At 43.9% G+C, this 27408-nt stretch overlaps 1 protein-coding gene across 4 annotated transcripts in view; it reads right to left on the reverse strand.

The window, feature by feature from the left end:
- Positions 1-27408, reverse strand: part of FER (FER tyrosine kinase) — a 168106-nt gene that overhangs the window by 27448 nt on the left and 113250 nt on the right. For 3 of the 4 annotated variants that reach the window (XR_014013104.1, XM_081213663.1, XM_081213662.1), the window contains one exon: positions 13036-13159. Coding sequence is in view for 3 of the 4 variants with exons in the window: in XM_081213663.1 (XP_081069789.1) it covers positions 13036-13159 (124 nt within the window). In the remaining variant the exon portion in view is untranslated. Of the gene's footprint in view, positions 1-13035; positions 13160-21279; positions 21354-27408 lie in introns of those variants that run through there. The other variant, XM_081213664.1, reaches the window with a different exon arrangement.

The raw sequence follows: 27408 nt of genomic DNA on the forward strand, positions 1-27408 counted from the left end.
TTTCAATTAGAGTACGTCGTACTGCAGCAAAGAAGAACAAAGGAAAATGTATTTTCTTAAAACGTTCTATTTCTAAGTATGCTCATCATGCTGCTAACAAACATTATTCCCATTTCATTTCTATTTTTCAGTTAGGACAAAACATGCCTAATCTGCCATAGTACTTTGAAACATTAATTCCTTTGGTGTCCTGTTGGCCCATTTTTAAAAATGTTAGCTTATTAGGAACATTTGTCTGGAAGAGTCATAGTTATGCCAACATTTTGGCCAGAATTCAGAGTATGCTTTATAAAGACTAAGCAGCCTTTGTTATTTGAATGCAGAAAACATTGTTCAAGTCAATACGTTTGGGTAAGAACTCTTCACCCAGTCTGCAACTCTATGCAAAGAATTCTTTCAATAGCTTGTCTTGCTGTACTAATATGAACTGGTTAACTTTGATGTTTATACACAAATGTGTTGGTTGCTGTTTTATAAAAGATATCAAAAGGAACGAGCTAATTAATTCTTACAGGTTAGGCTTAACTTGCCAATATATATCCTACCTACAAGATCAATAATGGCTAAATGTGGTCTTCCACATCTGAACCCATAGATTCTTTTGCATATCAAAAATTACGTTGGTCTCCTTAAGACAGAAGTGGTTGGATCCAGACTTTAAATAAGCAGAGTTCCACTAATGGGGCATTCCTACAGGCACTTCGGGGGGGGGGGGTGTGACTGGGTGGGTGGAAGACAAATTTTCCAGATACCTCCTTCTCCTTGTACTCCACCAGCTGCTCCCAGAAAGTTAGGGGACAGTCCAGGGCAGCAAGGGAGACTGCACTACACTGCACTCCCTGCAAATGGAAGGAGCCTTCTGTTTGTGGAAAGGCATGTTTGGTATCTAACAATATTAACCATTTCCAAAATTAAAATTTGAAGCCTATTATTGCTGAAGAAACTAGGTATCAACTCAGCCAATGAAAGAGTCAGAAGAAGGAAAAACATGCTGATGCTTCGAAAAAATTGAAGAGGATTTTTAAAATATTGCAAGAAAGCAACTATTCATGATAAGATACGCCAAGGCCAGGGTAAAAGACAAATTACCCTGGATATAAATTAAAATTTAAGAAAACTCTAACATATGCAACACACTTGTTCTTCAATTGGTCAATCTTCTTAGAAATGTAGCTTAATCTCCTTCATGGGAGACTAGCTCACTTCTGATCTCTTTCCATCCAAGTATAAACCTGCAAGGGAAATATGATCCCTAGCCTCACATACTTTCTAACCAGCGCAATTCCCTGAACAGCAACTGTAAATATTTGGGAATGAGTATGTTACTCTAGAGCAAACAAAATAACCATAGTCTAGACTTCATATCCAATATCTGCTATCCCACAACTTGGCTTACAGGAGAAGGATTACAACATTCTCTTCATATCTTTCAATCACATTTCCTTGTTATTGTCGCCCCTCTAGCAAGACAGGCTGCTTTATTTCTCTCTTGATAAGTTCATTCTAAAACCATCAGCTTCTTTGAGGTCAATAACAAGTGTTCTCATCCCAGGAGACTAATTGTTCAACAGGGTGAAATGCACATTTTATGCAGCCAATCAATATTATACCTTTTAACATAAGCATTTCTTTCTAATTCCCAATTTGTTCTCTTTTTGTAGATTATTTCTTCATCAGCACCGCATCATGCTGCGTGACACAAGCACAGTGCAAGCTCTCATTCAAACAAAGGAATTTGGGCTAGCACAGCCCTCTATTCTAAATAAATGTTTTGCATAAGTGTTAATCTGTTTATGCAAAGAGTATGCACAAGGAAAAGCACTGCTCCACATGCAGGTGCTTATCTTTGGATCCCAGCCATGGTGTCAGGCTGAGAAGCACTCGGCATGTAATTTGAAAGCCAGGTAATGCACTGAAACTGAACAGACACCTGCAGGAGCAGACAGGGTGGGAAGACATATGGGCAAAGTAGATACAAGGTAAGGAGGCAGGCAGGATCTGCAGTCATAGCTATAGAGTTGAGAATTGCTCAGACCAAAGAGTCAGATGAAGATTCTGGGGATTTATTGGCTAAGCTCAAACCGCATTGGCCAATTACATCACCGGGAAAACCGCTGAGTCAGCCTGGGCATGTAAAAATAAAAGGCTGCAATATCCCATTTGATTGCACCTCAAAGCAACAAACAGCAGTTACAGGTATAGAAACTCCCTCACCTGATAAATTGCCACAGTAATGCCAGGAAGGAGTCAGAATATTGCTGCAAGAATTTTGGGCTCCAAATCCCAAAGTTAAGAGTAGATAAAGATAATGTTTTCTTTCAGAGAAATTATTAACTGATACAACATCTCATTGCCACCATGGAATTGAGGCACTTGTAACCTTTTGGACAAAAAACAACAACTCCAAAGCTAATATTTTGATGTCCTCATTTCCTTCAAGCAGGTTAAATAGAAATTCTAGTAGAGAATAGTTTTCTGTACAGAAAAGCCGCAGTTGTAACAAAAAGGACATTAAGTATGAAAATGCAGAAAATAATTAATTCTCCAAAATGGCTAAATGTCAAACAGAGAAATGTAAAGGCTAATTTTCCTAAGGAAATACACTGGCAGACAACACAAACCTTTTCCAGTTCTAACACATTATCTTATGAGGGAACAACCAAAAGGAAACAAAACCCACAAATTAATTTAATTGATTGAAATTATCAGATACAAGCCTTTCCCAAGCTTAGTTAATGTATATTCACCCTGTTTTTAGACAATGAAAAATAAAGAAGGAACACTGGAAAGATTTGTTAAAGAGTAGCATTACAGGGATAGGACCATTCATAAACGACTATCAAAGTCTGGGGTCAATAAAGTATTCAATAAGATTTACTTCAATTCTATTTAGCAGATTAGTGAGCTAACACAGAAGTATTCTCAGACAGACCCTCTTGGAAGCTTTTTGAAAGAAGATTATTGAGTGAGGTATGAAAGAGTGTCATCACAAGTGGTATACACAACCAAAATATCAATTCAGAAATTACCTTTGCTGGACTGAATGGCATCAAAATGTCTTTGATTAGACAGGATGGAATGTGAAGAACTGAACATGAACTACATCCCCTTCATTTATTAACTAACTAATTCAAGTTGTCTTTTAGGGTAGAAGAAACAAATTGAATTCCTGCTCATTGTTTAAGACAGACTATGATTATTTTATAAAACAGGAAATGTTCAGTTAGTTTGGTTGGTTTCCCAAAATCTACAATTATATTTTCAGTAGAAACCTCAATTATTAACTAACTAACTAACTAACTAACTAACTAACTAACTAACTAACTAATTATATATACCATCTGAAGATCACAGGGCAGTTAACAGTACAGTATAAAAACAAAAAAGATGCAACATAACAACAACAAATACCCCTGACATATTTAAAACACCAGATTGTTTAATTAGGCAAGAGGAATGTTTTCACCTGGCACCTAGACATACGTAATGACAGTGCCAATGAACCCCACTGGGGAAAACATTTCACAAAAGGGGAAGCCACCACAACAAAGGCCCGTTCTCATGTTGCCATCCTCCAGACCTCTTGCGGACAGGACACACAAAAAAGTTCTCAGATGAATGCAGGGTCTGGGTTGGTCCATATGGGGAGAGGTGGTCCTTGAGGTACTGCGGTCCTGAGCTGTTTAAGACTTTATAGGTCAAACCAGCACTTTAAATTGGGGCCAGAAACTAACTGGCAAGGCAGTGCAGTAGGGCTAGGATAAGCATTGTATGCTCAAACCATCTTGTCCCGATGAACAACCTGACCACTGAATTCTGCACCAGCTGAAGTTTCTTCAGAGGCAGCCCCACTGCCTTAAAGTATCCCTGGGTGTGCAAAAGTAACAGCTGTGTTGAAATACCTGAAAAGCCAAATTCCCTTCTGAAATAGTTTAAGAAGATAGTGCTAAGGTATGCCAGGATAAAGCGGGTAAGCAACCCTTGGGGTAATGGGACCACAACTAAAAGGGAGCATCAGTGTGGGAGAAAGTGATGCAACAAAAACAGAAATGTACCACTTTGTCACAAATCCCTTGATGGGGACAGGGGAGAATGCCTCAGCACTATGGTTGGAATGAGGTTTTTTTAAATAAAACCTTACAGTGCTAAGTCAGGCTATTAAAAAAAAAATCAAATAACAGCTTTGTGAAATCGAAGAGTCTAGACAAAATGTCTCATAATAGATTCTCTTCCATGAGCCGCGACATTTATAATAATGCAAAGGAAGTAAATCTTCTATCACACACCTAGAGACTCTATCCATCTCTTGTTCTCTGACCTTTAAAATGTGATTATATATAGAAATATATCTCATTATTCAGACCCACTTTAGTCATTCTGATAAACATTTTGAACAGGAGTGAAAGAAAATAATACGCATAGGCAAGCATTCACCTTTACTTGAACTGTGCGCTTGTCTTTAGTCTAAGAAACTATCATCCCTAAGGCAAAATGCAGTGTAATTATTTTGTATATAAGTAATCATCCTGCATCAGTAACAATTATCTTGAAATATGGTGTCAACCTGCCATCGAGGCCCCTGCCATGAATACAAACCACACACCGAGTCCATTATTTCTATAAGATACAAATATCAATCTTTTAAAACAAGCTAGTGTGAAAGGAATGTTTATGTCTAATCAATTCCATGTTTGCCCTTACTTCTGGCAGCTTGATCCAATGGATCTGCTTAAGCTGCCACAACTTAAAAACTGTGGTTTGTGCAATATTAGAAGGGCTGGGGTGGGGGTTTCTCCCCAGATTAACTGGTGCTCAAGAAATGACTGCAAGCCCCATGCAATATGTACTTCAAGGTGAAAATCAAGTGCTAAAAGGCGGCTGCATTGCAGAGTTTGTGCCTTAAGTGGGTGGAGTTGATAGGGGAATGATTGCAGCTGCAAAGAACTAATGAGAAATTTATTCTATGAATCTTGCCTAACGTGGAGACAAGTAGCTAACAAAACAAATAAACAAAAAACAAAAAGAAGGATTTCTACATTGGGAAGAAGATTCATGAGACTTCATATTGTACGTAGTCAAGAGGACCTGGGGACCTTATTGCTCTCCCAAGATACCATGGGAAGAGCATGAGGGTCTAAAGCCGTGGTTCCCAACATGGGGCACATGCCCCACAGGGGGGCCATTTGATTTTTAATGGGGACAATTCCATTTCAAGAATGAGTTACTAACAGTGAATGGCCTTTTAGGCTTCCTCCACGTGAATAGGAGTTCACTTTTTCAATAATAAGAATTATATGTCACGGGGGGGGGGGAGGCGGGCATCAGGATTTTAGATATGCTTAGGTGGGTTGGGAACCACTGGTCTAAAGTATTGTGGGCTCTCACAAGAAGGCCCTGTAGGCAAAGTTGATATAAGACTCCAAAAGAACTGTATGAAATATGCAGTTTAATGTATTATAGGTAGCCATGCATTTCCCTGGTATAGACGTTTTTTGCTAGGAGGCTGATGCAGAGGGGATTCCAGGGATAGAGACCATAAGTACCCTGTCTCTCCCATCATTACACCATGCCTATTGTCCATATGCTCATAGTTGTGCCATGACTTAAGAGCAGGTCACAGTGGACCAACTAAATCAGGGTTGATCCCTGCAGTACCAGTAGTGTTGGGATTGGGTCCAAGAGCAACCACAAGTTCGCTTCCTATTAACTGAACTTTCTCTGAATTCAGTTTAATAAATCTGAGTTTGACAATATGGGAATAGTTACTACTGCAATTAGTCTGAAAAATAAAATATGATTTAACAATGCACATTGTTACATAATGCACGATGGCAAGTAATATATTTTTTTAAAGTTATATTTATGTACCCAACATGTTTTCATTCAGCCATGGATCTACATTATGGCTCTTCTGCAGCCAAAGGGGTTTTTAATGACTCAAATTGCAAATATGATAATAGCAAATCTGCCTGTTCATGCAATTTATGTACGAAATGATTCCCTATATTCAAAGGAGAAGGAAGGGGAGGGGAAATATTACTCTAGAGAATTAAAATTGCTCATTAATGATCAGATGTTATTCTGCTACCTCAATGTCTTAAATGGTGGGGAACTAAGCACTACTGGAACTGTATTAACAGAAAAACTCCATCACATAAAATTTACATAAATAAAGGGCGGGGGGAGACAAAGAGAGAGTTGAGGTAGAAGGGAAGGAGAGCAAGAAATTAAGTGGTATGTTTAGTTTGTTGAGAGGCAAAACAAATGCTTTTCTTCAAAGTTATGTTAAACTACATGTTAAAAATGAATCTGCCCTGCAACTTATTATAACACAACTCTTTCTCCAAGACATAAAAAGGCCACAATATTGCAATGTCAATGTGATGAATAACTATGGATCCATAACAAATGAAATGAAACAGGATAATGTTCACCTGTCTGTGACCCTTGGTGGATAACACTGCTGTCAAAATAACACTCTATGTAATGTGCTTCAAAGCACAAGAGACAGCTTGAAAACTAATAACTCAAATAAAAAATGCCCAAGAGCACTGTGGAATCTTCCACATACTCTGGTTCAACTCCAGTTATGTCTTGAAGGCCTGTCTGTAGTTTTGAAGGTACATTTAGATGAAACTGTGTGAGTGAGACCCCAGAAGCCTTTGGGGAAATATAAGCAATCTAGACATGATCTCCTGTGCAATGTCTGTACTGGGTAAATGTGAATAGAGAAGCCAGGTAATCTGCAGTCTGTAAAGATCAGGGATATATATTTTATATTTCACTCTTTAGCTACACTAAGATACTCAGAATCAGCAATGAACCAGTAACTGTACTAAAAAGCTGTAATCGTTTTCAAAGCTTGGGAGCAAAATGTGCAAATATGCACTAGGCAGTGACTCTAGATGGAGCTATCCATTGTACCAAAAAAATCAACAACATTATCTGAATCCTTTCTAACTTGGAAGACATTCTTCTTGCACTGTGTGCTCAAAACAGAACACACAGTCCTTCAAATAAAACTGACGTATACTGCATCAACTACCCATTCTAGGTACACCTAGATTGAATGTATGTAAATACAGTGGAACCTCAAGTTGCGGACATAATCCGTCCCGGTTGCACATCCGCAACTCGAAGCGTTCACATCCAGAAGCACCGCGTCTGCAAATGCGGCGCGATTTAGCACTTCTGCACATGCTCAAAACGTGATTTAGCGCTTCTGCGCATGCAGCGAAACCCGGAAATAACTGTCCGGTACTTCCAGGTTGCCACGGGACGCAACTTGAAAAGATGTAACCTGAAGCGGACGCAACATGAGGTATGACTGTAAAGACTGGGAGCATCTTCACAAATGAGGACAGTTACCTTGCTTATCAGTTATATTAGCAATTTCCTATTAATTATATTGATTACATTTGGGATTAACTGAAGATATGAGCTCCTCAAATCATTTTCTAAAAGATTATTTGCACCTCTGTCTTGATGACTGTACGAATGTGCTCCAACTTGCCCAGAAATCATGATTTCAGCCTAGTAGCCTTTCTCTCCATTTCTACATATACAAATAAGTGTGTGTCTGGAGGAAAGGCACTTTGAATAAAGAGGGCATCCTTGAAGTGATTGCTTTAGTCTGCTGCAGCAAAAAAGAAAAAAGAAAAAATGGGGGGGGGGATTTTGGCACCTTCAAACTAAAAGGTGATATTTGGCATCACCATTTGGTATCCTGCCCCAAAATACTGCCCCACCAACATATCAGAAGTTCTGCAGCTAGTATGAGAAGAACCCCATCTCCCCCACCCTCCACTCCCCACCCCTTGCCCTCAAACTCCACCCCACATCTCTATTCCAAACCCACCCACTATCCTCCAACTATCTCCTGTTCCTAAAAGACCTCAAGTCTCTGTAAAAAAAAAAAGAAAGGTGTTGTGCACAATGTAGCAGGCGGTGAAATAAGAAAACGCTCACCAGTCCATGCAGAGAAGTGGATGGCCAGTGCTGTTAGCTAATGTTGCTGCTCCTCTTCTACCATGGGTGCACAAGTATGGTGTTGCCTTTGTGCCAGCCTGCATGGCATGACTGAGCACGTGCGGCCAATTTCCTGTGCACACCTGTCGGGCTCTCAGTTCCACCTCCCTATGAAGCAGACTGTGAGGAAATGCATGGCAGCTGACAGGCAGCACTGCACTCGACACAGGTGACTCCTTTAGTGGACCAACTCAGAGACAAGAAGTGGGCATGGGTTAACCAGGCAGCAGAAGTGGCAAGCACCAGGGGGAAAGCACACCCACCCATCTTCTGAGGGTGATGCCAGGGTCCAAACCTGCACCACAATATCTGTGGCTAGAGGCACTACTGCTGTCAATTAAAGCACCAACTATTTTAAATGTAATTTTTGTGGATGACAGCTACCTACTTCATTTGACTGGCGTTTTCACACACAAAAAAGGGACTAGCGTCCTGAACAGCAGAACAAGAACAAATCTTCTATTCATTTGAATCTATGGTTGTGGCAGACTAAGAACTGAATTAGGGTGCTAATGTGAATCTGAAAACTATCATGAATATCTATTATTTGGGGGTGGGTTAATTTTTATAAACAGTTCCAGAATATTTTGTGGAAGGGCTGTTTATTGTTCACCATAGTCAGAAGATCAGTAGCTCACAGAATAGGGCACATGCTTTTCATACAGAAGGTCCCAATTTTGATCTCTGTCATCAATCTCTAGAGACAGCCGGGAAAGACTTCTATCAGAATCTGTGGAGAGCCACTCTAGTTTATATGGAGGGGCAATACCGAGCTACACAGACTACAGTAATGTTCCAATTTTGCATAATACATGTAAATATGTGGTGAGAAAGCAGCTGCTGCTCATGACCATGGAAGTGGCTGCTGATCTTAGAGTACAGCCCGACTCATACTAACCTCTCTCCACAATGCTGCATATACCATCTCTTTCATGTACAAAAGCAACATGATAACAGTCTTTCTTAGGTGGTGGTGTTTTCATAATATCCTGCAATACTGATCTTTAGAGAACAGACAGGTGCCAATAGAAGCTGCAAGAGTAACATAAATGCAGACCTGGGTGCCTGATGGAAGTGATTCATGGTTTCAGGCAGACAGGTGGGGAACCTAATAAACTGAAGAGAAGTGGTTTAAAATATGGCTGCTTTTGTTAACAAAACAAAAACAAAAAGGATATTTATTTCTCAGTCTCGTGATTCTTATCTGAATGAAGCTGGCTGAGTCTTGGACATGCACTACCCCCTTTCTTGTTCAGAGGTGATCAGTAGCTTACATTTCAGTTTCTAACTCATTGTTATTTAGCGTTCCGTCAAACTTTGGACAAACTCTGTTGAGTCCTAACCATGGTGTACTGAATCAAGCCAACTTCAAATTGTTATGTGAAGGTGGTGTGTTTCAATAACTCATAATTAAGAATAGCTTTAAGGTTAGCCACAATGTGGGGAAGAGGGAATGTGTGCTCAGGCTTATTAACATCAAAGCAAACCATTGTTTCATGCAGAGATAGGGAACCTGCAGCCTTCCAAATGTTACTGAATATACTCAGTAGCTCCACTGAGTATTGCCAACGGTTAGGGATTATGAGAGTTGTAGCCTAAAACAAATGGAGGGCCACAAGTTCCTCATCTCTTGTTTAATGTTACATCCCACTCTAACCTCTTGAATTCATACCTTAAAATTCTATGTCAAACATCAAATGAGAAATTTATGTAGAAAACATAAACTTTTTCAGCTGAAATTTCACAAATTACAGAAGTCTTTGTAGGGAGGGACAATTATGAACAAAACAACAGTAACCTTCTAGAATGTAGCAAATACAGTGGTGCCTCGCAAGACGAAATTAATTCGTTCCGCAATTCTCTTCGTCTTGCGGGTTTTTCGTCTTGCGATGCACGGTTTCCCATAGGAATGCATTGAAAATCAATTAATGCGTTCCTAGGGAAACCACCTTCAGGCCAGGTCCGGGGACAGTCTGTCCCCGGACCTCTTCTGAAGGCTGGGGGGGGGGACAAGGGCTTTTCTTCCCACCCCCAGCATTTTAAAAAACCCTGGGACAGCGGAGGACTTCTCCGCTGTCCGGGGGATCTTAAAATGCTGGCGGGCGGCATTTTAAAATCGCCCCGGACAGCGGAGGACTTCTCCGCTGTCCGGGGCGATTTAAAAGCCCCTGGGAAGGCAGGCAGGGGGGAGCAAAGACTTTCGCCCCCTGCCCGCCTTCAGAAGGTGTTCCCACCCCCCCGCCCGGCTTCGCAGGAGCGCTACGAAGCCCGGCAGCTGGGGCAGCTGTTCCCGCCCCCTCCCCCCTTCAGAACATCGTTCCGAAGTGGGGCGGCTGGGGCAGCTGTTCCTGCCCCACCCCCCCACTTCGGAACATCGTTCCGAAGTGGGGCGGCTGGGGCAGCTGCTCCCGCCCCACCTCCCCCCTTCGGAACATCGTTCCGAAGGGGGGCGGCTGGGGCAGCTGCTCCCGCCCCACCTCCCCCCTTCGGAACATCGTTCCGAAGTGGGGCGGATGGGGCAGCTGTTCCCGCCCCACCTCCCCCCTTCGGAACATCGTTCCGAAGTGGGGCGGATGGGGCAGCTGTTCCCGCCCCACCTCCCCCCTTCGGAACATCGTTCCGAAGTGGGCCGGATGGGGCAGCTGTTCCCGCCCCACCTCCCCCCTTCGGAACATCGTTCCGAAGTGGGGCGGCTGGGGCAGCTGCTCCCGCCCCACCTCCCCCCTTCGGAACATCGTTCCGAAGTGGGCCGGATGGGGCAGCTGTTCCCGCCCCACCTCCCCCCTTCGGAACATCGTTCCGAAGTGGGCCGGATGGGGCAGCTGTTCCCGCCCCACCTCCCCCCTTCGGAACATCGTTCCGAAGTGGGCCGGATGGGGCAGCTGTTCCCGCCCCACCTCCCCCCTTCGGAACATCGTTCCGAAGTGGGCCGGATGGGGCAGCTGTTCCCGCCCCACCTCCCCCCTTCGGAACATCGTTCCGAAGTGGGGCGGATGGGGCAGCTGTTCCCGCCCCACCTCCCCCCTTCGGAACATCGTTCCGAAGTGGGGCGGCTGGGGCAGCTGTTCCCGCCCCACCTCCCCCCTTCGGAACATCGTTCCGAAGTGGGCCGGATGGGGCAGCTGTTCCCGCCCCACCCCCCCACTTCGGAACATCGTTCCGAAGTGGGGCGGCTGGGGCAGCTGTTCCCGCCCCCCTCCCCCCTTCGGAACATCGTTCCGAAGTGGGCCGGATGGGGCAGATGTTCCCGCCCCACCTCCCCCCTTCGGAACATCGTTCCGAAGTGGGGCGGATGGGGCAGATGTTCCCGCCCCACCTCCCCCCTTCGGAACATCGTTCCGAAGTGGGCCGGATGGGGCAGATGTTCCCGCCCCACCTCCCCCCTTCGGAACATCGTTCCGAAGTGGGGCGGCTGGGGCAGCTGTTCCCGCCCCACCTCCCCACTTCGGAACATCGTTCCGAAGTGGGGCGGCTGGGGCAGCTGTTCCCGCCCCACCTCCCCACTTCGGAACATCGTTCCGAAGTGGGGCGGCTGGGGCAGCTGTTCCCGCCCCACCCCCCCACTTCGGAACATCGTTCCGAAGTGGGGCGGCTGGGGCAGCTGTTCCCGCCCCCCTCCCCCCTTCGGAACATCGTTCCGAAGTGGGGCGGCTGGGGCAGCTGTTCCCGCCTCCCCTCCCCCCTTCGGAACATCGTTCCGAAGTGGGGCGGCTGGGGCAGATGTTCCCGCCCCACCTTCCCACTTCGGAACATCGTTTTAAAATGCTGGGGGTCGGCAGCGAACGCTCCCGGCCCCCAGCATTTTAAAACCTCCCCGGGACAGAGACTTCTCTGCTGTCCCTTGGAGATTTTAAAATGCTGGGGGTCGGCAGCGAACGCTTCGCTCCCGCCCGCCAGCATTTTAAGATCGCCCGGGGCAGGTGGGGGGAAGGCAGGCGGGGGGGAGCAAAGGCTTTTGCCCCCGCCGGCCTTCAGAAGAGGTCCTCTTCTGAAGGCCGGCTGTGGGCGAAAGTCTTTGCTCCCGACCGCCAGCATTTCCCTATGGGCTTTCGTCTTGCGATGCAAGCCCATAGGGAAATTCGTCTTGCGAAGCGCCTCCAAAACAGAAAACCCTTTCGTCTTGCGGGTTTTCCGTCTTGCGAGGCATTCGTCTTGCGGGGTACCACTGTAGTATAGGAGTCTCTTTTTAGGAAAGAAGGTTTAAGTTGCCCTAGGAACTGCAGAACTGAAGGGAACCACATTCTGCAATATACTTCCCAGAAAAAAATATCATGGAAAGGGTAAGTTGAGACTGACACCAACTATAGGCTATAAAAGACACAGCTCTCTCTCTCTGTGTGTGTGTGGGGGGATGCTTTCTCCCTCTTTACCAGAAAAAGCCACCTCCAAGTGGTACCAAACAGAGGCACATTTTGGCCCCATTCACTGGCCAGAGGATTTCTGTGTTGTAGGTTTTGTTGTGGTTTTGCAGTCTTGAAGATCAATCATTTGAAAGGGAGGCTACAAACAAATAAAATCCAATTGTCTCAGGTTTGAGCACTGGTGTTTCTCAAGAGAAACAATGAACAACTTTATTTGAGGCAGGGTTTTAATTTATTAAGTCAATGACCCACAGTCTCTTACCATACGTTAAACTATGTTCTTAAGATAGCATTTCACGTGAAGCACAGCTTGTCCTCACTGACAAGGAAATATGCAAATTATATATTCAATTCAGATGCCACGCTAAACTAAATTTATGAGCCTGAGTTCTGAAGGATGCATAATAAAAGCAGATAATCAACAATAATAAACAATGGGTTGCTTGATGTATGTACCTATGGTTTATGTTCTAAACTATGGTCAGCACAAAGTATGATTTGGTGTGCTGTCACAACTGTGCTATACATATTTATTATTCCACAACTGAACCCAGCCATCCATTTATGTTACTACTTAAATATTCACACACTTGTTTAGATATCCGACTGATCAAACTGTAAGGCAGAGCATCTGAATTGATCTTACCTGTGTATACAGTTTTTGGATTCGAGATACGCCATCCCAGCAGCAACATCTAATGAAAATTTCACTAGCTGCTTGGTTTTTAGCTCATCCTTCTTCTTTCTTAAAAAGGAGAGGAAATCACCTCCTAGAGAAAGAGACAGATGGACAATGAGACATGACAGGGATGATATTCCCATTTATCTCTCATTAGCAATGCCTGGCTGAACAGAAGGTATTACACTTCAGCTGTGTTTTTCAACCAATTTGTCTGAGGCTAGGGTAAAAAACAACCTGAAAATGCAAAGAGCATATTATTGCCAATATACAGCTTCCTTAAACTGCCCTAAATATTACTCTGCCAAAAGGCTAAAATGGCACATTGTACAGCAACACTTCAGCAGTGGTATATCTGGGTAGAATGCTTGATCTCACATCTCCTGTACATAAATGCAATGTATAACTTGAAAAGGAGAGTGCTATTTGCTGGGGATGATTAAAAAGAGGTGCAGTCAACACCTGGTCACTTAAACAAAAATATGGCAGGGTGGGTGGGAAAGGTTGGATCCAGAGTTGCATTTAGTAGAGTTCTACTGGTGCTGGGGAAACTGGGTAGGATATTGTTTTTGCCAATTCCTCCTTCTCCACTATAGCCCCCCACAATCTTCTCCAAGGTGTTGGGGACGAGGTGTTCTTGAAAAGCATGACAGCTGATGCTGGGAGGTTGCGGGAGGAAGGGAACATTGGCAAAATGCTATCTTTTTCCTTCCTCCAAAGAGGAGCCTCTACTGGATCCCTGATCCCCCTTCTCTCAGAGGGGCAAGTCTGGATGCATCCTATGAATGTGACAATAGGTTATTTTGCATAAGGGGTGGTTTCATAATGTGTAATAATTAGGAAGCCTGGGAACACAGGAAGCTGCCTTATACAGAGTCGGCCTAGGTCAGGGCTGTCCAACAGGTCGATCGCGATCTACCAGTCACTCAACAACTTTGGGTCTTCCTCCCCAGAAAAAGCTCAACAACTTTGGTCAATCCAATGGATAGATCACTTCCAGGTTTTTTTTATGGTGGGAGTAGATCGCAGTCTCTTGGAAGCTGGACTTCCCTGATCTAGATCAATGTTTCAAGTAGGAGTCTTTCCTAGCAATGCTTGGAGATGGCAGGGATTGACTAGGACCTTTTGCATGCACTGACCCTTTACAGGATAAAAAAACAAACCCCAAAGACCCATACAACTAGCTTTGTTTCCTTAAGTGCTCTTTGTTTCTTAAATAGCAGACTGCCAAGGCTCCTTGCAAACATGTCTGGATATAGGAGGGATTCTCAAAAGCAGTTTGTGATAGGGTATTGAGACTGTTCAAAGAAAAATGTCAAAAATCCCACTGGGTGTGCTCAAACCCTACAGGGTCTCTAAAATAGTTCTTTGGGTCCTAGCCAGGGTATCCACTTGCATTTTTATACTGCTCCACCCCAAAGGCTCACTTAGAACTGAGCGAACAAAGCAGAGACAAGGATAACCCCAAAAGACTGAATGAACATTATCTTGAAGAACCAAGTTCACAATGTAATTCGTAACTTAACAGGCAGTCGTAAAAATAACGGCACAGACTTTCACATCTTAAAGCACACAGGCTGTTGTTTGTGATACCGGCCCAGCCGTTATTCTATTCGACGCTTGATTAATTTCAGTGAATCTCTGTCGGGTGAGTTTCGTAGTTTTACACAGAAGCATTCCAATTCCAGATCAGATTTTGGGTGTACTTACATTACAAGAAATAAAGTATGAAATTATTAAGAGATGGGTTTATTAACAGCAGACTCAATCTTCTAATGCTATAGCCCTCAGATAAGCTGCCGTATTTGTGAGAGGGATTAGCATCTTAATTGACAATTCCTGAGTTTGTGTGGGTTTTTTGTTTTTACCACGTCTTCCAAGGTTCTAGGCTTCTTTAGATAGAAGGACTCAAGAGGTGATGGCTTAATTGCATGTTCTTTAATTAAAGCTTTATAGAAAAACAAGCCAGCCTGCTTAACCCTCTGATTGTTCGCTCACCTATATTGTCTTCTGACAACAGCATGTTATCCATTTTTTTCCTCTGGTAATAGTGTTTTCACAATTCTGAATCATACTTTACTCAAATCTTAACACATTATGGCATTTCATAAAAGCCTGAGAGTAGGTGAATAAAATTCAAACTGTCGTGGCATGAGTCAAACCTATCCCCCCCCCCCCAAAGGCTCTTATACAGAACCTTCAGTGCACAATTATGATGTACTAAAACAGATATGAGAAGAATTGTTTTATAGCTACACAGGCTACATCTACATAAAACATTACGGCATTTGTGGGGTTATGAGATTGTAAAACAGATGACAGCCAAATGGCATTTGTTGTTTTTTGATGGTAGTGTAGAGAAATGGTCTTCTTCAGAAGTATCAACAACACTACCCACAAGAGTTTCCCCACCTAGTGATAATGTGGCACAGTACCATGTAAATAGCTTCTGCTAATAAATACAGTTACCACATCTCACTTTTGTGCTGTAAGATGTTCAAGGAAGACCGTTACTAGCTTTAGCGTCTGCTGAATGGGCAAGCACAGCAGGTTTAACGCTGCCAGCCTTCATGTCATATTTGCAAACATCTGTGTAATGCAGAGTGGGTCTGCCAACAGGCCTAGTGCCTGAAGCCAGCTACCCGTAGGGCGCATCCTTCGGGATCCTGCCATCTTCCATTCTGTGGACATGACCAAGCCAGTGTAGACGTCATTGAGACAGAAGTACGAACATGCTGGGGGTGTGGGCTTGGAAGAGCACATCTTTGTTTAAGACTCTGCCCTGCCATGTGATGCCCAAAAAATCTTCCTGATGCAGCGCATGTAGAAGGCATTGAAGCATCAATACTGGTGGCTGTAAGTTGTCCACAACTCACTTCCATAAAGCAATGTGCTCAAAATGCAAGCCTTCAGTTTGATATTGGTTGTTAGCATCACATAGTCCCATACCCTTTTTATTTTTTAGGATTTTTAGTATTCTGGATACAGTGGAGATGTATAATTTAACTTATAACCATACAAGGAAAAATATTCTGCATGAAAATTGATTTCTTATAAATAGATGGTTTTTAATTTGGGGAACATGTAAGAAGATACTCATTATTTTCTTAGCTTCTGCAATTAATGCACATATAATTGTACCTCCCCCCCCCCTTCACATTATTCTATAATGCACGGGGGGAGGAGCATTACTTTTTCTTTTTTTAAAGCACACATTGAAAATAAAAAAGAAATTATCAAGAATGAAGTATAGGAAAGATAGTGTCTAGCTATAATTGCTAAAGTATACAGAAAATGACCCTTTTCAGATATTACGTTACTGAAGTAAAATTTAGCAAGGTAAGTATGAGAAATATTTGTGGTTGCTGCTGTTTTTTAATTCTAACAGTTTCAGGGTTTTATTTTGAAATAGTTGTCACTTGCCAGGTAGCTGAGACACCCATATCCCTGATATGCTCTTGAAGGAGATGGAGTCAGGTCTGTGAAGTTTTAACAGGGCAGGGGATGCGAGGAGGTCTGTTGGTCACAAGCTGTTACCTACCTGCTCGGTGGGACAAAGCATAACCAATTAAAGCTTTCCAGAACCTACTCTGCTTTCTCCAGTGGGAGAAGATGAGAGTACCTCCTTAAAGGACATACAAGGATGCTTGGCACTCTGTTCTCTAAGGGAACACAGAGGCTCTGGGAGCTTCTGAAAAGCTCAATGATATATTTGCCCCACAAAATAAATCTTCTGTAGCCTTGCGAGGTCAGGAGCATCCCTGACCCTGAGACCTAGGGGCAGCACCAGGCATGCATGCACACTCATAACACCTTTTCCCTCTTGAGCCCATCCCAGTTCTTTTTCTTCCTCTCTGCTCCTTCCAACAACTGAGCCCTGGAGACAGAACTGTGACTGGAAGAGGGGGCGGAGGGCAGAGAATATATGCAATAATATGCAGCCAGCTCCTGCCAGGCTGAAGCTTGCAAGCTGCACACATACTCTTCTTAATGAAACGTTTTTTAAAAGGTGTTCTTGCCCACCTGGAGAGTCAAGCCCTCCTGCTGTCACCTACTGTAGGCAGGCGAATCTGGAGACTGCAGGTCGGGCCCTAGCAGTCTGGCAACCCTAATCAACAACTTTTCAAAAACAAAGAGTTCTATGGTACCTTAAAGACCTATAAGTTTAATAGTATATAAGATTTGATGCATGCATTTGAAGAAGCAGACTCTGATCTGCAATGTGTTGGGCTGTAACAAATTGCTGTGTCTCTTCTTCTTGCAACAGACTAATATGGCTACCACCCTGTAAATCTATTTTTTAGTAACTTCACTAAATCAGGAATGTACACAAGACATGGCTATGAGTAGTGTTTCAGTACTTACAATTATAACACTATAATTAATAAGGAGGTAACAAAGCCAGATCCTTAGTCTATTAAAAATTACTATTATAATAAGGGAGAGAAGCAGACAATGCTAGATCCATAGCCATTAAAACCAACTGTGCTTCCTCTATCTTCCCATTTATTTTGAAAGGTATCTGTATCCAGTTGTTTATTCCATTTCAAAACACTTTTCAGCAGAGACTACAATTTATTTGTTCAATACCACAGCTAGAATATTTGAGGGAACAAAAATGAAAGAATAAAATGCAAATCTTGTTATGTTCAACTTTTCCCCAATCCCTTTAGGAAACCATAGGTTAAGATTAGTTTCTAACGAACTATGACTTATCAAGAGAGATGTTTTCCCCAAAACACATAGCTTGCTTTAAAACAAGTGTCTTGTTTCAATAAAAAAACAGACATTAAAAATAAAATCAGCTGCAAAGTAGAAACACAGAGCCAAATCCCCAGAACAGACAACCGTAGAAAATTACATTTCGAGGGAAAGGTGGGCAAAGCACTAGAGGGGTTGAATATTATGGTTTAAAGTGGAGTCAAGTGTTTTAATTAAAACTGAACACTATTCCTGCAAACAGTGTCAAGCTAAAAGAGGATAAATTTCAACGAAGTGTGAACACAAGTCAGGGACGAGAAGTCTTGTTATGAAACCTCCTAAGTCATCAGGGATCTCAAAACAACTGGTATGTTCTTGCTTTAAAAGAGACGAAAAGAGATTTTACTTTAATGGCAAGGAAGCAAGGCATTTCATTTATTTAAAATATTTATACTCCACTTCCTTACCAATTAAATGAAGTTAAAACCAAAATCTAGCTAAAATACGTCTGTTTGGAAAAATGTACATATACCGTAACAAACAGGCAGACCCCACTCCTCCTGAACTCCATATTTCCATCTGAAAAGCCTTCACAGCCATAATCTCCTAAGCAAGATGACATGTCACCACTGTGTTGTATTTTCTCTTCTGAGCAGAGAAAGTGATGTCTCTTTCCATCCAGCAGAGAATCAAGGGAAGGGTGATGTGATTCACACACACACCCCATCTTAATAGGCCAACAGTTCCCCTGTGTATGTCTCTCAGATGTCCAGGAGTGTGGGGTGGGAAGCATTCTCACCTGACTGGCTGGTTCCAACTCCTCTCCTCTTCATACCCTCTTGCTAGCACCCAACAGAGATACATCAATATTTTGGTAATACCTCGTCTCTGGCTTGATAGCCCAGAGTAATTCTGTCTTCTACTAACTGAACACAGGCTTAGCCTGAAAATGATGTTCTAATATGTGCTGAACTGGCTACTTTAGGATTTCTGTTTAGTAAGTGCTACAGTCAGTCATTTCATTTTATGGCCCCATATTCAATCCCTGGGAATTTCAGGATGGACTGGGAATGTCATGAATGAATTAAACCCTGGAGAAGCACTGTTGGCCAGTGTAGACAACATTGAGCTACATGGACCAATTGCCTGACTCAGTATGGCAGCTTCCTATGTCGCTGCTGTTATATATTTATTTATACCTCACCTGTTTCCCTGATGGGACTCAAGGCAGATTACATATAAAAATGAGAACCGCCAAAAACATAGGGGTGCTTAGTTAACCCTTTAATACATAAGGAACTGCTTGAGATTTCTAAACAATTCCCAGAAGTCAGGGAAACACAAGCACTTCTGAACATACACCAATTGGGTTTTGTTAAGTGTGGCATGGTGCCTTAAAGACAAGTAATAAATAAGTAAGTTGTGCCCCTCTTTATAATACTGAGTACAATGTTGATTGCTGTGCATCTCTCGTAGATTTCTGTTGCCTGAAAAAACTGCAGCAGGAGTGGAAAGCCTAACAAAAATTGCTCCCCATGGTTGCAACTTGTCCCAGGGGTCACTTGCTCTGTGCAATTTCTGCACCCTCAGCCTAGGAAAATCATGCATGTGGCCAGCTAAACTATCTGCATAGGTAAAGGGAAAAGACGTGGGTGGAGCTGTGGTTTAAACCTACTTCCTCAACCTTGGGCCTCCAGATGTTTTGAGACTACAGTCCCCATCATTCCTGGCCACTGGTCCTGCTTGCTAGGGATTCATGGGAGTTGTAGGCCAAAAACTTCTGGAGGCCCAAGGTTGAGGAAGCCTGGTTTAAACCACTGAGCCTCTTGGGCTTGCTGATCGGAAGGTCAGTGGTTTGAATCCCCGTGATGGGGTGAGCTCCCGTTGCTCTGTCCCAGTTCTTGCCAACCTAGCAGTTTGAAAGCACACCAGTGCAAGTAGATAAATAGGTACCGCTGTGACGGGAAGGTGAACAGCGTTTCCGTGCGCTCTGGCACTTGTCATGGTCCTCTGTGTGCCAGTAGCGGTTTAGTCATGCTGGCCACACAGAAAACTGCCTGTGGACAAATGCCGGCTTCCTCGGCCTGAAAGCGAGATGAGCGTCGCAACCCCATAGTCACCTTTGACTGGACTTAACTGTCCAGGGGTCCTTTACCTTTACCTGCATAGTCTTCTTTTAAGTTACACTCAAAACAATATAATTTAACTGAAAAGGGGAGTGGGGAGAAGAGCCACTGTAACATTAGCTGAGAATCCTCTTTTTAAACTATTTCACAGGAACACAGGGTTCAACAAGCACATAAAAATCAAGTTTTCTTTTACATTTATGAACACAGCTGAAGACACTGATTTGCACCAAAACAGCACAGCAAACTGTTTACACACATTTGGCGCTCCCCCCCCCCCACTGTCAACATTGCAAACTCTGCTGCTTGTATGGAAAGCACTATCAGCTGGAGACTTCTAAAAAAATGCCAGCGTAAGGGGAAAATTCTTAATGTGTGAACTTTATAACAGCTGATAAAGAATTTAGCATTACAAAAAATATTTTTGTCAGTAATTCATAATAAAGAAACCACATTTCTGCCACATTTTCTGATACAGGAGGGAAGGAAATACTTTCCTTAATGCAGAATTAACTGCTCCTAGGAATGTACTAATACCAGACTAGGAGGAAATCCACATGTACAGATGGCCAACACCAGCTGGACATGAATGGCTCTCCATGTCACTGTGCCATAAGATCAACTTACTGCTGTTGTTAGAGAGACAGTGAGCTGTGCGTGCCCATGAAGTCAGTACTTCTTCCCTTGGGCTCTTATCACCCTAAAGCAGTGGGGCTCTCAACTGGTGGTTCATGGACCCCAGGAGGTCCACATAACCCACCCAGGGGGTCCATGGCATCATTCACATAACAAAAACTACCATAGAGATATGAAAAGTAGGGGGTCCATGGCTTGACTTTAGAAAAACAGAGAGTCTGCAGTACTTAGTTAATTGGGAACCACTGGCCTAAAGGAACAGTGCAAAGAATCAGTTACTATGGTCATTTTATTTGCAAGTGAAATAACAGATCTACAACTTGCCTGAGCTCCTGGATTCAGGCATGGTAGTATAAGCAAAAACAGAAGCCATCAAATGTATTCTTATTGTGGCATGAACAGCAGCTTCCTGACCAATTGCAACTGTTTCTGGGTCCAGGTGAACCAACAGTGGAGAATCACTGATGAGAAAGACTGTATAGAAATCTACCACGGTAACACAGCTACCAGCCCAATAATGCTCTTTGTCTGGCGTTATAACCAAAAGGCAGAGGACCTGTATCAGAAAGAGGAGCATGGAGGTGCTGGTGGGGCAGGGAAATCAGGAAAGCAGACGAGATAATTTTCTAGGTTGAATTTATTAAATTAATGGAGCAGAATTTTCTCCCTTATCATATGTAGCCTTATTGCATCACATTGTAGATGCTTCACTATTTCATTTCAGGCCATCCTTCACTTTGCAGCATAAATGCCTCAAGAAAATACTGTTTTATAGGATGCACAGAAAATGTTTTATTCTTAAGCGTTGATATAGGGGGCAATCTAAAAAAGTAAAGAAATAGTTTATCAGGGTTCCTTCTATGTTTACTTTATTACCTTAAAACATGATTTCATTTATATTAGGATATGCAAAATGTTATTCTATTCAGTCATGATGTGGCATTATTTATGGATGTAAACAGGTAATTTACATGACTAAAGTGCCAAGTATAAGACATAGTGCCAATTCCTTTTAGACCCTTATAATGTTCATGTCTAGGATGTGAATTAACACTTAATTGCCAACCCTTTAACAAACAAGGGATTATTCCACTGGTAAATTCACACATTTATAGCATTTGTAGAAAAATCCCAGTAATTCATCTTCATAAGGCACAGACCACATAAATACTTCAAAGCTATGCTAAGAGGATTTCACTCCAGCTCTTTCAGTTCATATCTCTAGCTGTGCAAATTTCTTTGCCTCCTTTTGAAAAACAAGCCTTCATATTGCCATCATGTTACATTTATTTGGAATACATGTTGTGAAGATACCATTTACAATATAACAGCAAGCAGTAAGGATTTGAAATAGCCCATTTATACAGAATAACAATCTATATTGTTTCTGAAATACGGCTAAGTAACTTGATAACAAGAAACTAATAACATCTATTGCAAACTGGATTCAATGGCTTGCATCCTATCTCCCATGCACAGAGCTCTATTCACGGAAAGGGCTGTGTTGCCTCCCCCTTCCCACAGCAGGCCCCTGAAAAATCTGTTTCCAATGCTTGGCGGTCTGTTGGCAACATAATGTGTTTGCATGTGAGGAGGAATGCAGAAGGAAAGGGATTCAACAAAAAGAAAAGGGGGGCATCCCTGCATGAGAGGTTTTATTTCTGTTTGCACAGGGGATCTCTGGATGCAAGGAAAGTATTCTAGATCTCACTTGCTCCGTGGAATCTCACTTGATTTTCAGGCAAGGTCTCGCTCAAAATCAGCGTGATCTTACCCAAAATCAGCACTGCCGCTGGCGGTGCTTCTCCACCACTGGCAGAGGTGAAAGGGAAGGGGTACCCGCAGGAGAACTATTGTGGAGGCCTCACCCTGACCTCCAAGCCGGCCCGGCTCTGCCCTTAACTGTCACCAATGGGTCTTACACATGTAATGATATGGTGCCTTGGTGACTCGTCAAAAATCTAAACCTTGTCCCAAACAGGTGGAGCCTTAGAGGTAGACCGAGAGCAGTAGCTTAAAAAGGTTCATTCCTCTTCTCAACCTTTGCTGGAGCAAATTGCTCACTTGGAGCTATCTGTGGTCCCACAACTTCTAACCAGCTTTGCCTCTTTCTCTGTGGGATCTGGCATTGGATTGGAATATGACAGTAGATTATATGTGCAAAAGAGTCAAAGGAATTAACCCTGACATCCTTCTCCCCACTACAAAAACCTTTAGTTAGAACTGAGAGTATGCATATTACATGAACTATGCCTACTGGCCCTTCTAGGGATATGCCTGATTCTCTTTAAAGAAGTGAGTAAACATGCTCCATCTCTCAGGCAGCAATCTAAAAAATATAGTGTTAAAACTTCTCATTTTAAAAACTAATTCTAGCCTTTAAGGTCTGCTAACAAATACAAATGCTATCGTTTCTCAAAACTCAACATTTACTGAAGGTATCAGTTAAACTAAAGAAAACAGACAGGCTATCGTTTGCTTCCAATGTAAGTGTTGAGTAACCTTTACCAAGTGAGAACTCCTAAGCAGAGCAAGATTAAACTGTATTGTTAAGCTGTGCCTAATGAATATATCGATTACAGCGAATACTGCTTTTTCAGCACTATTGAAATTACTAAGAATTCTCTTACTTTATGAGCAGAACCTTCTATTAAGGAGTTTCACTCATTCAAAGTAATAATAATAATAATAATAATTTATTATTTATACCCCGCCCATCTGGCTGGGCCTCCCCAGCCACTCTGGGCGGCTTCCATAAAAACCAAAAATACAGTAAAATGTCACACGTTAAAAACTTCCCTGAACAGGGCTGCCTTAAGATGTCTCCTGAATGTCAGATAGTTGTTTATCGCTTTGACATCTGCTGGAAGGGCGTTCCACAGGGCGGGCGCCACTACCGAGAAGGCCCTCTGCCTGGTTCCCTGTAGCTTTGCTTCTCGCAGTGAGGGAACCGCCAGAAGGCCCTCGGCGCTGGACCTCAGCGTCCGGGCAGACTGATGGGGGTGGAGACGCTCCTTCAGGTATACTGGACCGAGGCCGTTTAGGGCTTTAAAGGTCAGCACCAACACTTTGAATTGTGCTCGGAAACGTACTGGGAGCCAATGCAGGTCTTTCAAGACCGGTGTTATATGGTCTCGGCGGCCGCTCCCAGTCACCAGTCTAGCTGCCGCATTCTGGATTAGTTGTAGTTTCCGCGTCACCTTCAAAGGTAGCCCCACGTAGAGCGCATTGCAGTAGTCCAAGCGGGAGATAACCAGAGCATGCACCACTCTGGCGAGACAGTCCGCAGGCAGATAGGGTCTCAGCCTACGTACCAGATGGAGCTGGTAAACAGCTGCCCTGGACACAGATTTGACCTGTGCCTCCATGGACAGCTGTGAGTCCAAAATGACTCCCAGGCTGCGCACCTGGTCCTTCAGGGGCACAGTTACCCCATTCAGGACCAGGGAATCCTCCACACCTGCCCGCCTCCTGTCCCCCAAAAACAGTACTTCTGTCTTGTCAGGATTCAACCTCAATCTGTTAGCCGCCATCCATCCTCCAACCGCCTCCAGACACTCACACAGGACCTTCACCGCCTTCACTGGTTCTGATTTAAAAGAGAGGTAGAGCTGGGTGTCATCCGCATACTGATGAACACCCAGCCCAAACCTCCTGATGATCTCTCCCAGCGGCTTCATATAGATGTTAAAAAGCATGGGGGAGAGGACAGAACCCTGAGGCACCCCACAAGTGAGGGCCCAAGGGTCTGAACACTCATCCCCCACCACCACTTTCTGAACACGGCCCAGGAGGAAGGAGCGGAACCACTGTATAACAGTGCCCCCAGCTCCCAGCCCCTCAAGACGGTCCAGAAGGATGCTATGGTCGATGGTATCAAACGCCGCTGAGAGATCCAGCAGAACTAGGAAACAGCTCTCACCTTTGTCCCTAGCCCGCCGGAGATCATCAACCAGTGCGACCAAGGCAGTTTCAGTCCCATGATGAGGCCTGAATCCCGACTGGAAGGGATCCAAATGGTCCGCTTCTTCCAGGCGTGCCTGGAGTTGTTCAGCAACCACTCGCTCAATCACCTTGCCCAGGAATGGAATATTTGAGACTGGGCGATAGTTGGCCATCGTGGCCGCATCTAAAGATGGTTTTTTAAGAAGCGGTTTAATAACCGCCTCTTTCAGCGGGTCTGGGAAGGCTCCCTCACGGAGGGAAGCATTCACCACCCCACGAAGCCCATCGCCCAGTCCTTCCCGGCTAGCTTTTATAAGCCAGGATGGGCAAGGATCCAGGAGACAGGTGGTTGGTTTCACTCGTCCAAGCAGCCTGTCCACATCCTCGGAGGTAACAGATTGAAATTGATCCCACTCAACTTGACTAGACAGAACTCTAGCACTCTCCCGCCCCGGCCCTGCTCCCACGGTGGAGTCTACTTCTTCCCGAATCTGGGCGATTTTATCTGCAAAAAACTTTGCAAAATCATTGCAGGAGAACATGTGGCCCGTACTGGGCCCCGATGTTGCAGGTGGTTCCGCTAAATTGTGAACCACCTGAAAAAGTCTCCTGCTGCTGTTTTCTGCAGATGCAATAGAGGCGGTGAAGAAATTCTTCTTCGCCGTCGCTATCGCCACTTGGTAGGCTCGACGTTGAGCTCTAACCTGTGTCCGGTCAGATTCGGAATGAGTTATCCGCCACCGGCGCTCTAGCCGTCTCAACGATTGTTTCATTGCCCTCAGATCCGTGGAAAACCACGGGGCTGTCCGGGCTCCATGCAATCGGAGAGGGCGCTTCGGAGCCAAACAGTCAATAGCCCTGGTTAACTCCACATTCCAGCGGGCCACCAGGGAATCGGCTGAAAGGCCATCAACATGGGATAAAGCATCCCCTACCACTCTCTGGAAACCATTTGGATCCATTAAGTGGCGGGGGCGGACCATCCGAATTGGTCCCACCTCCCTGCAGAGGGGATGGGTCGCAGAGAAGTCCAGTTGCACCAGGAAGTGATCTGACCATGGCACTTCTTTCATTTCGCTTTTACTTAGTGTCAGATCACCAACATCCATAGAGGTAAACACCAGGTCCAAGGCATGTCCACGGCTATGGGTTGGGCCAGACTTATTCAGGGACAGCCCCATGGAGGCCATGCTTTCCACGAAGTCCCGAGCGGCCCCTTGTAAGGTCGTGTCGGCATGGATGTTAAAATCCCCTAGGACGACCAGGCTAGGTGTCTCCAGGAGAACATCCGCCACGACCTGAAGCAGCTCGGGCAGGGAATCCTTGGTGCAGCGGGGAGGTCGGTACACCAAAAGGAATCCTGTACTGCCCCTATTGCCCAACTTCCAGAACATGCACTCAGAAAACTGGGTCTTCCCAATAGGACGCCTGGTGCAAACTAATGACTTCCTAAAAATCACTGCAACCCCCCCTCCCCGCCCACGTGACCTGGGTTGCTGTGCGTAAGAGAAACCTGGTGGACAAGCAGCGGCAAGGACAGGCCCATCTGCTTCATCCAACCAAGTCTCTGTTACACATGCCAGGTCAAATCCTCCATCCATGATCAAGTCATGGATGGCAGTGTTTCTAGTTTTCTGGAGGGAAAGAGCCTACAAAGCAATTTAGAATGCCCTCCGTGTTGATAATCATTTTTACATTTACCTTCAACAAAGGGGGGTGGAAATCAATTTTTAAAGTTACATAACACTGAAAAGCATGTTGTATTGCAATGTTATTTAAGTATAATTTCCCAGCTAATTATAGAAAGCTAAGTATATGCCACATCATACCCAAAACAATCAAGTTTAGACGTGATGAAAAAATTCCTTTCCTCCAAATGGCATGTATTATTCCTCTAGTATTGATCGAATATCTGCTCCAAAGTTAGCCTTAATATAAATTTGCCATTTGGCAAAATTCTGTTTGCACAAACATAAGGGAATGCAACAAAAGGTCTTCAAAACTCACAAAATCACTGTTAAAGAACACACACAGTAGAGCATTTTGAATTTTACAGATTTTTAGGGAACACAGCTGTCTGTCCAGAGGAAGAAAAGCATAAAGTAATTTAAGGCAATGTTAAGTAGAAAATATGAATGGAATCTGTTTAACGATTTTGCAAAAGAAAACAGGAGTAAAAAAAGTAGGATAATCTCTATATGCCAGTACTTTGAATGCATTTTGGAGTTTTAAAAAAATGACTGGCTTGGTCAAACATGTTGAGTTGCAGGGGGGAAATGACTGGGAATTAGGTTTAAATCTGTTAGGTATGTGTGGTTGTTGTGTTCCGTGGACTAATGGTGTTGTCGATAAAGAAGGCTGATCGCCGAAGAATTGATGCTTTTGAATTATGGTGCTGGAGGAGACTCTTGAGAGTCCCATGGACTGCAAGAAGATCAAACCTCTCCATTCTGAAGGAAATCAGCCCTGAGTGCTCACTGGAAGGACAGATCCTGAAGCTGAGGCTCCAATACTTTGGCCACCTCATGAGAAGAGAAGACTCCCTGGAAAAGACCCTGATGTTGGGAAAGATGGAGGGTACAAGGAGAAAAGGGGACGACAGAGGATGAGATGGTTGGACAGTGTTCTCGAAGCTACAAACATGAGTTTGACCCAACCCAACTGCGGGAGGCAGTGGAAGACAGGAGTGCCTGGCGTGCTCTGGTCCATGGGGTCACGAAGAGTCGGACACAACTAAACGACTAAACAACAACAAATGGTGTTGTCTTGCTGAAAGTCACAAGCATACGAAAAGCCCTGCTGGATCAGGCCAAAGGCCCATCTAGTCCAGTAACCTGTTCTCACAGTGACCATACAGAAGCCTAGCTTTGCACTAACTCCTAATATTACCATGTTTTGGAATTTACTGTATGTTGTTTTGGTCATATAGCCT

This window comes from Podarcis bocagei (genome assembly GCF_964188305.1).
Source record: "Podarcis bocagei genome assembly, chromosome: 11".
Taxonomy (NCBI): Eukaryota; Metazoa; Chordata; class Lepidosauria; order Squamata; family Lacertidae; genus Podarcis; species Podarcis bocagei.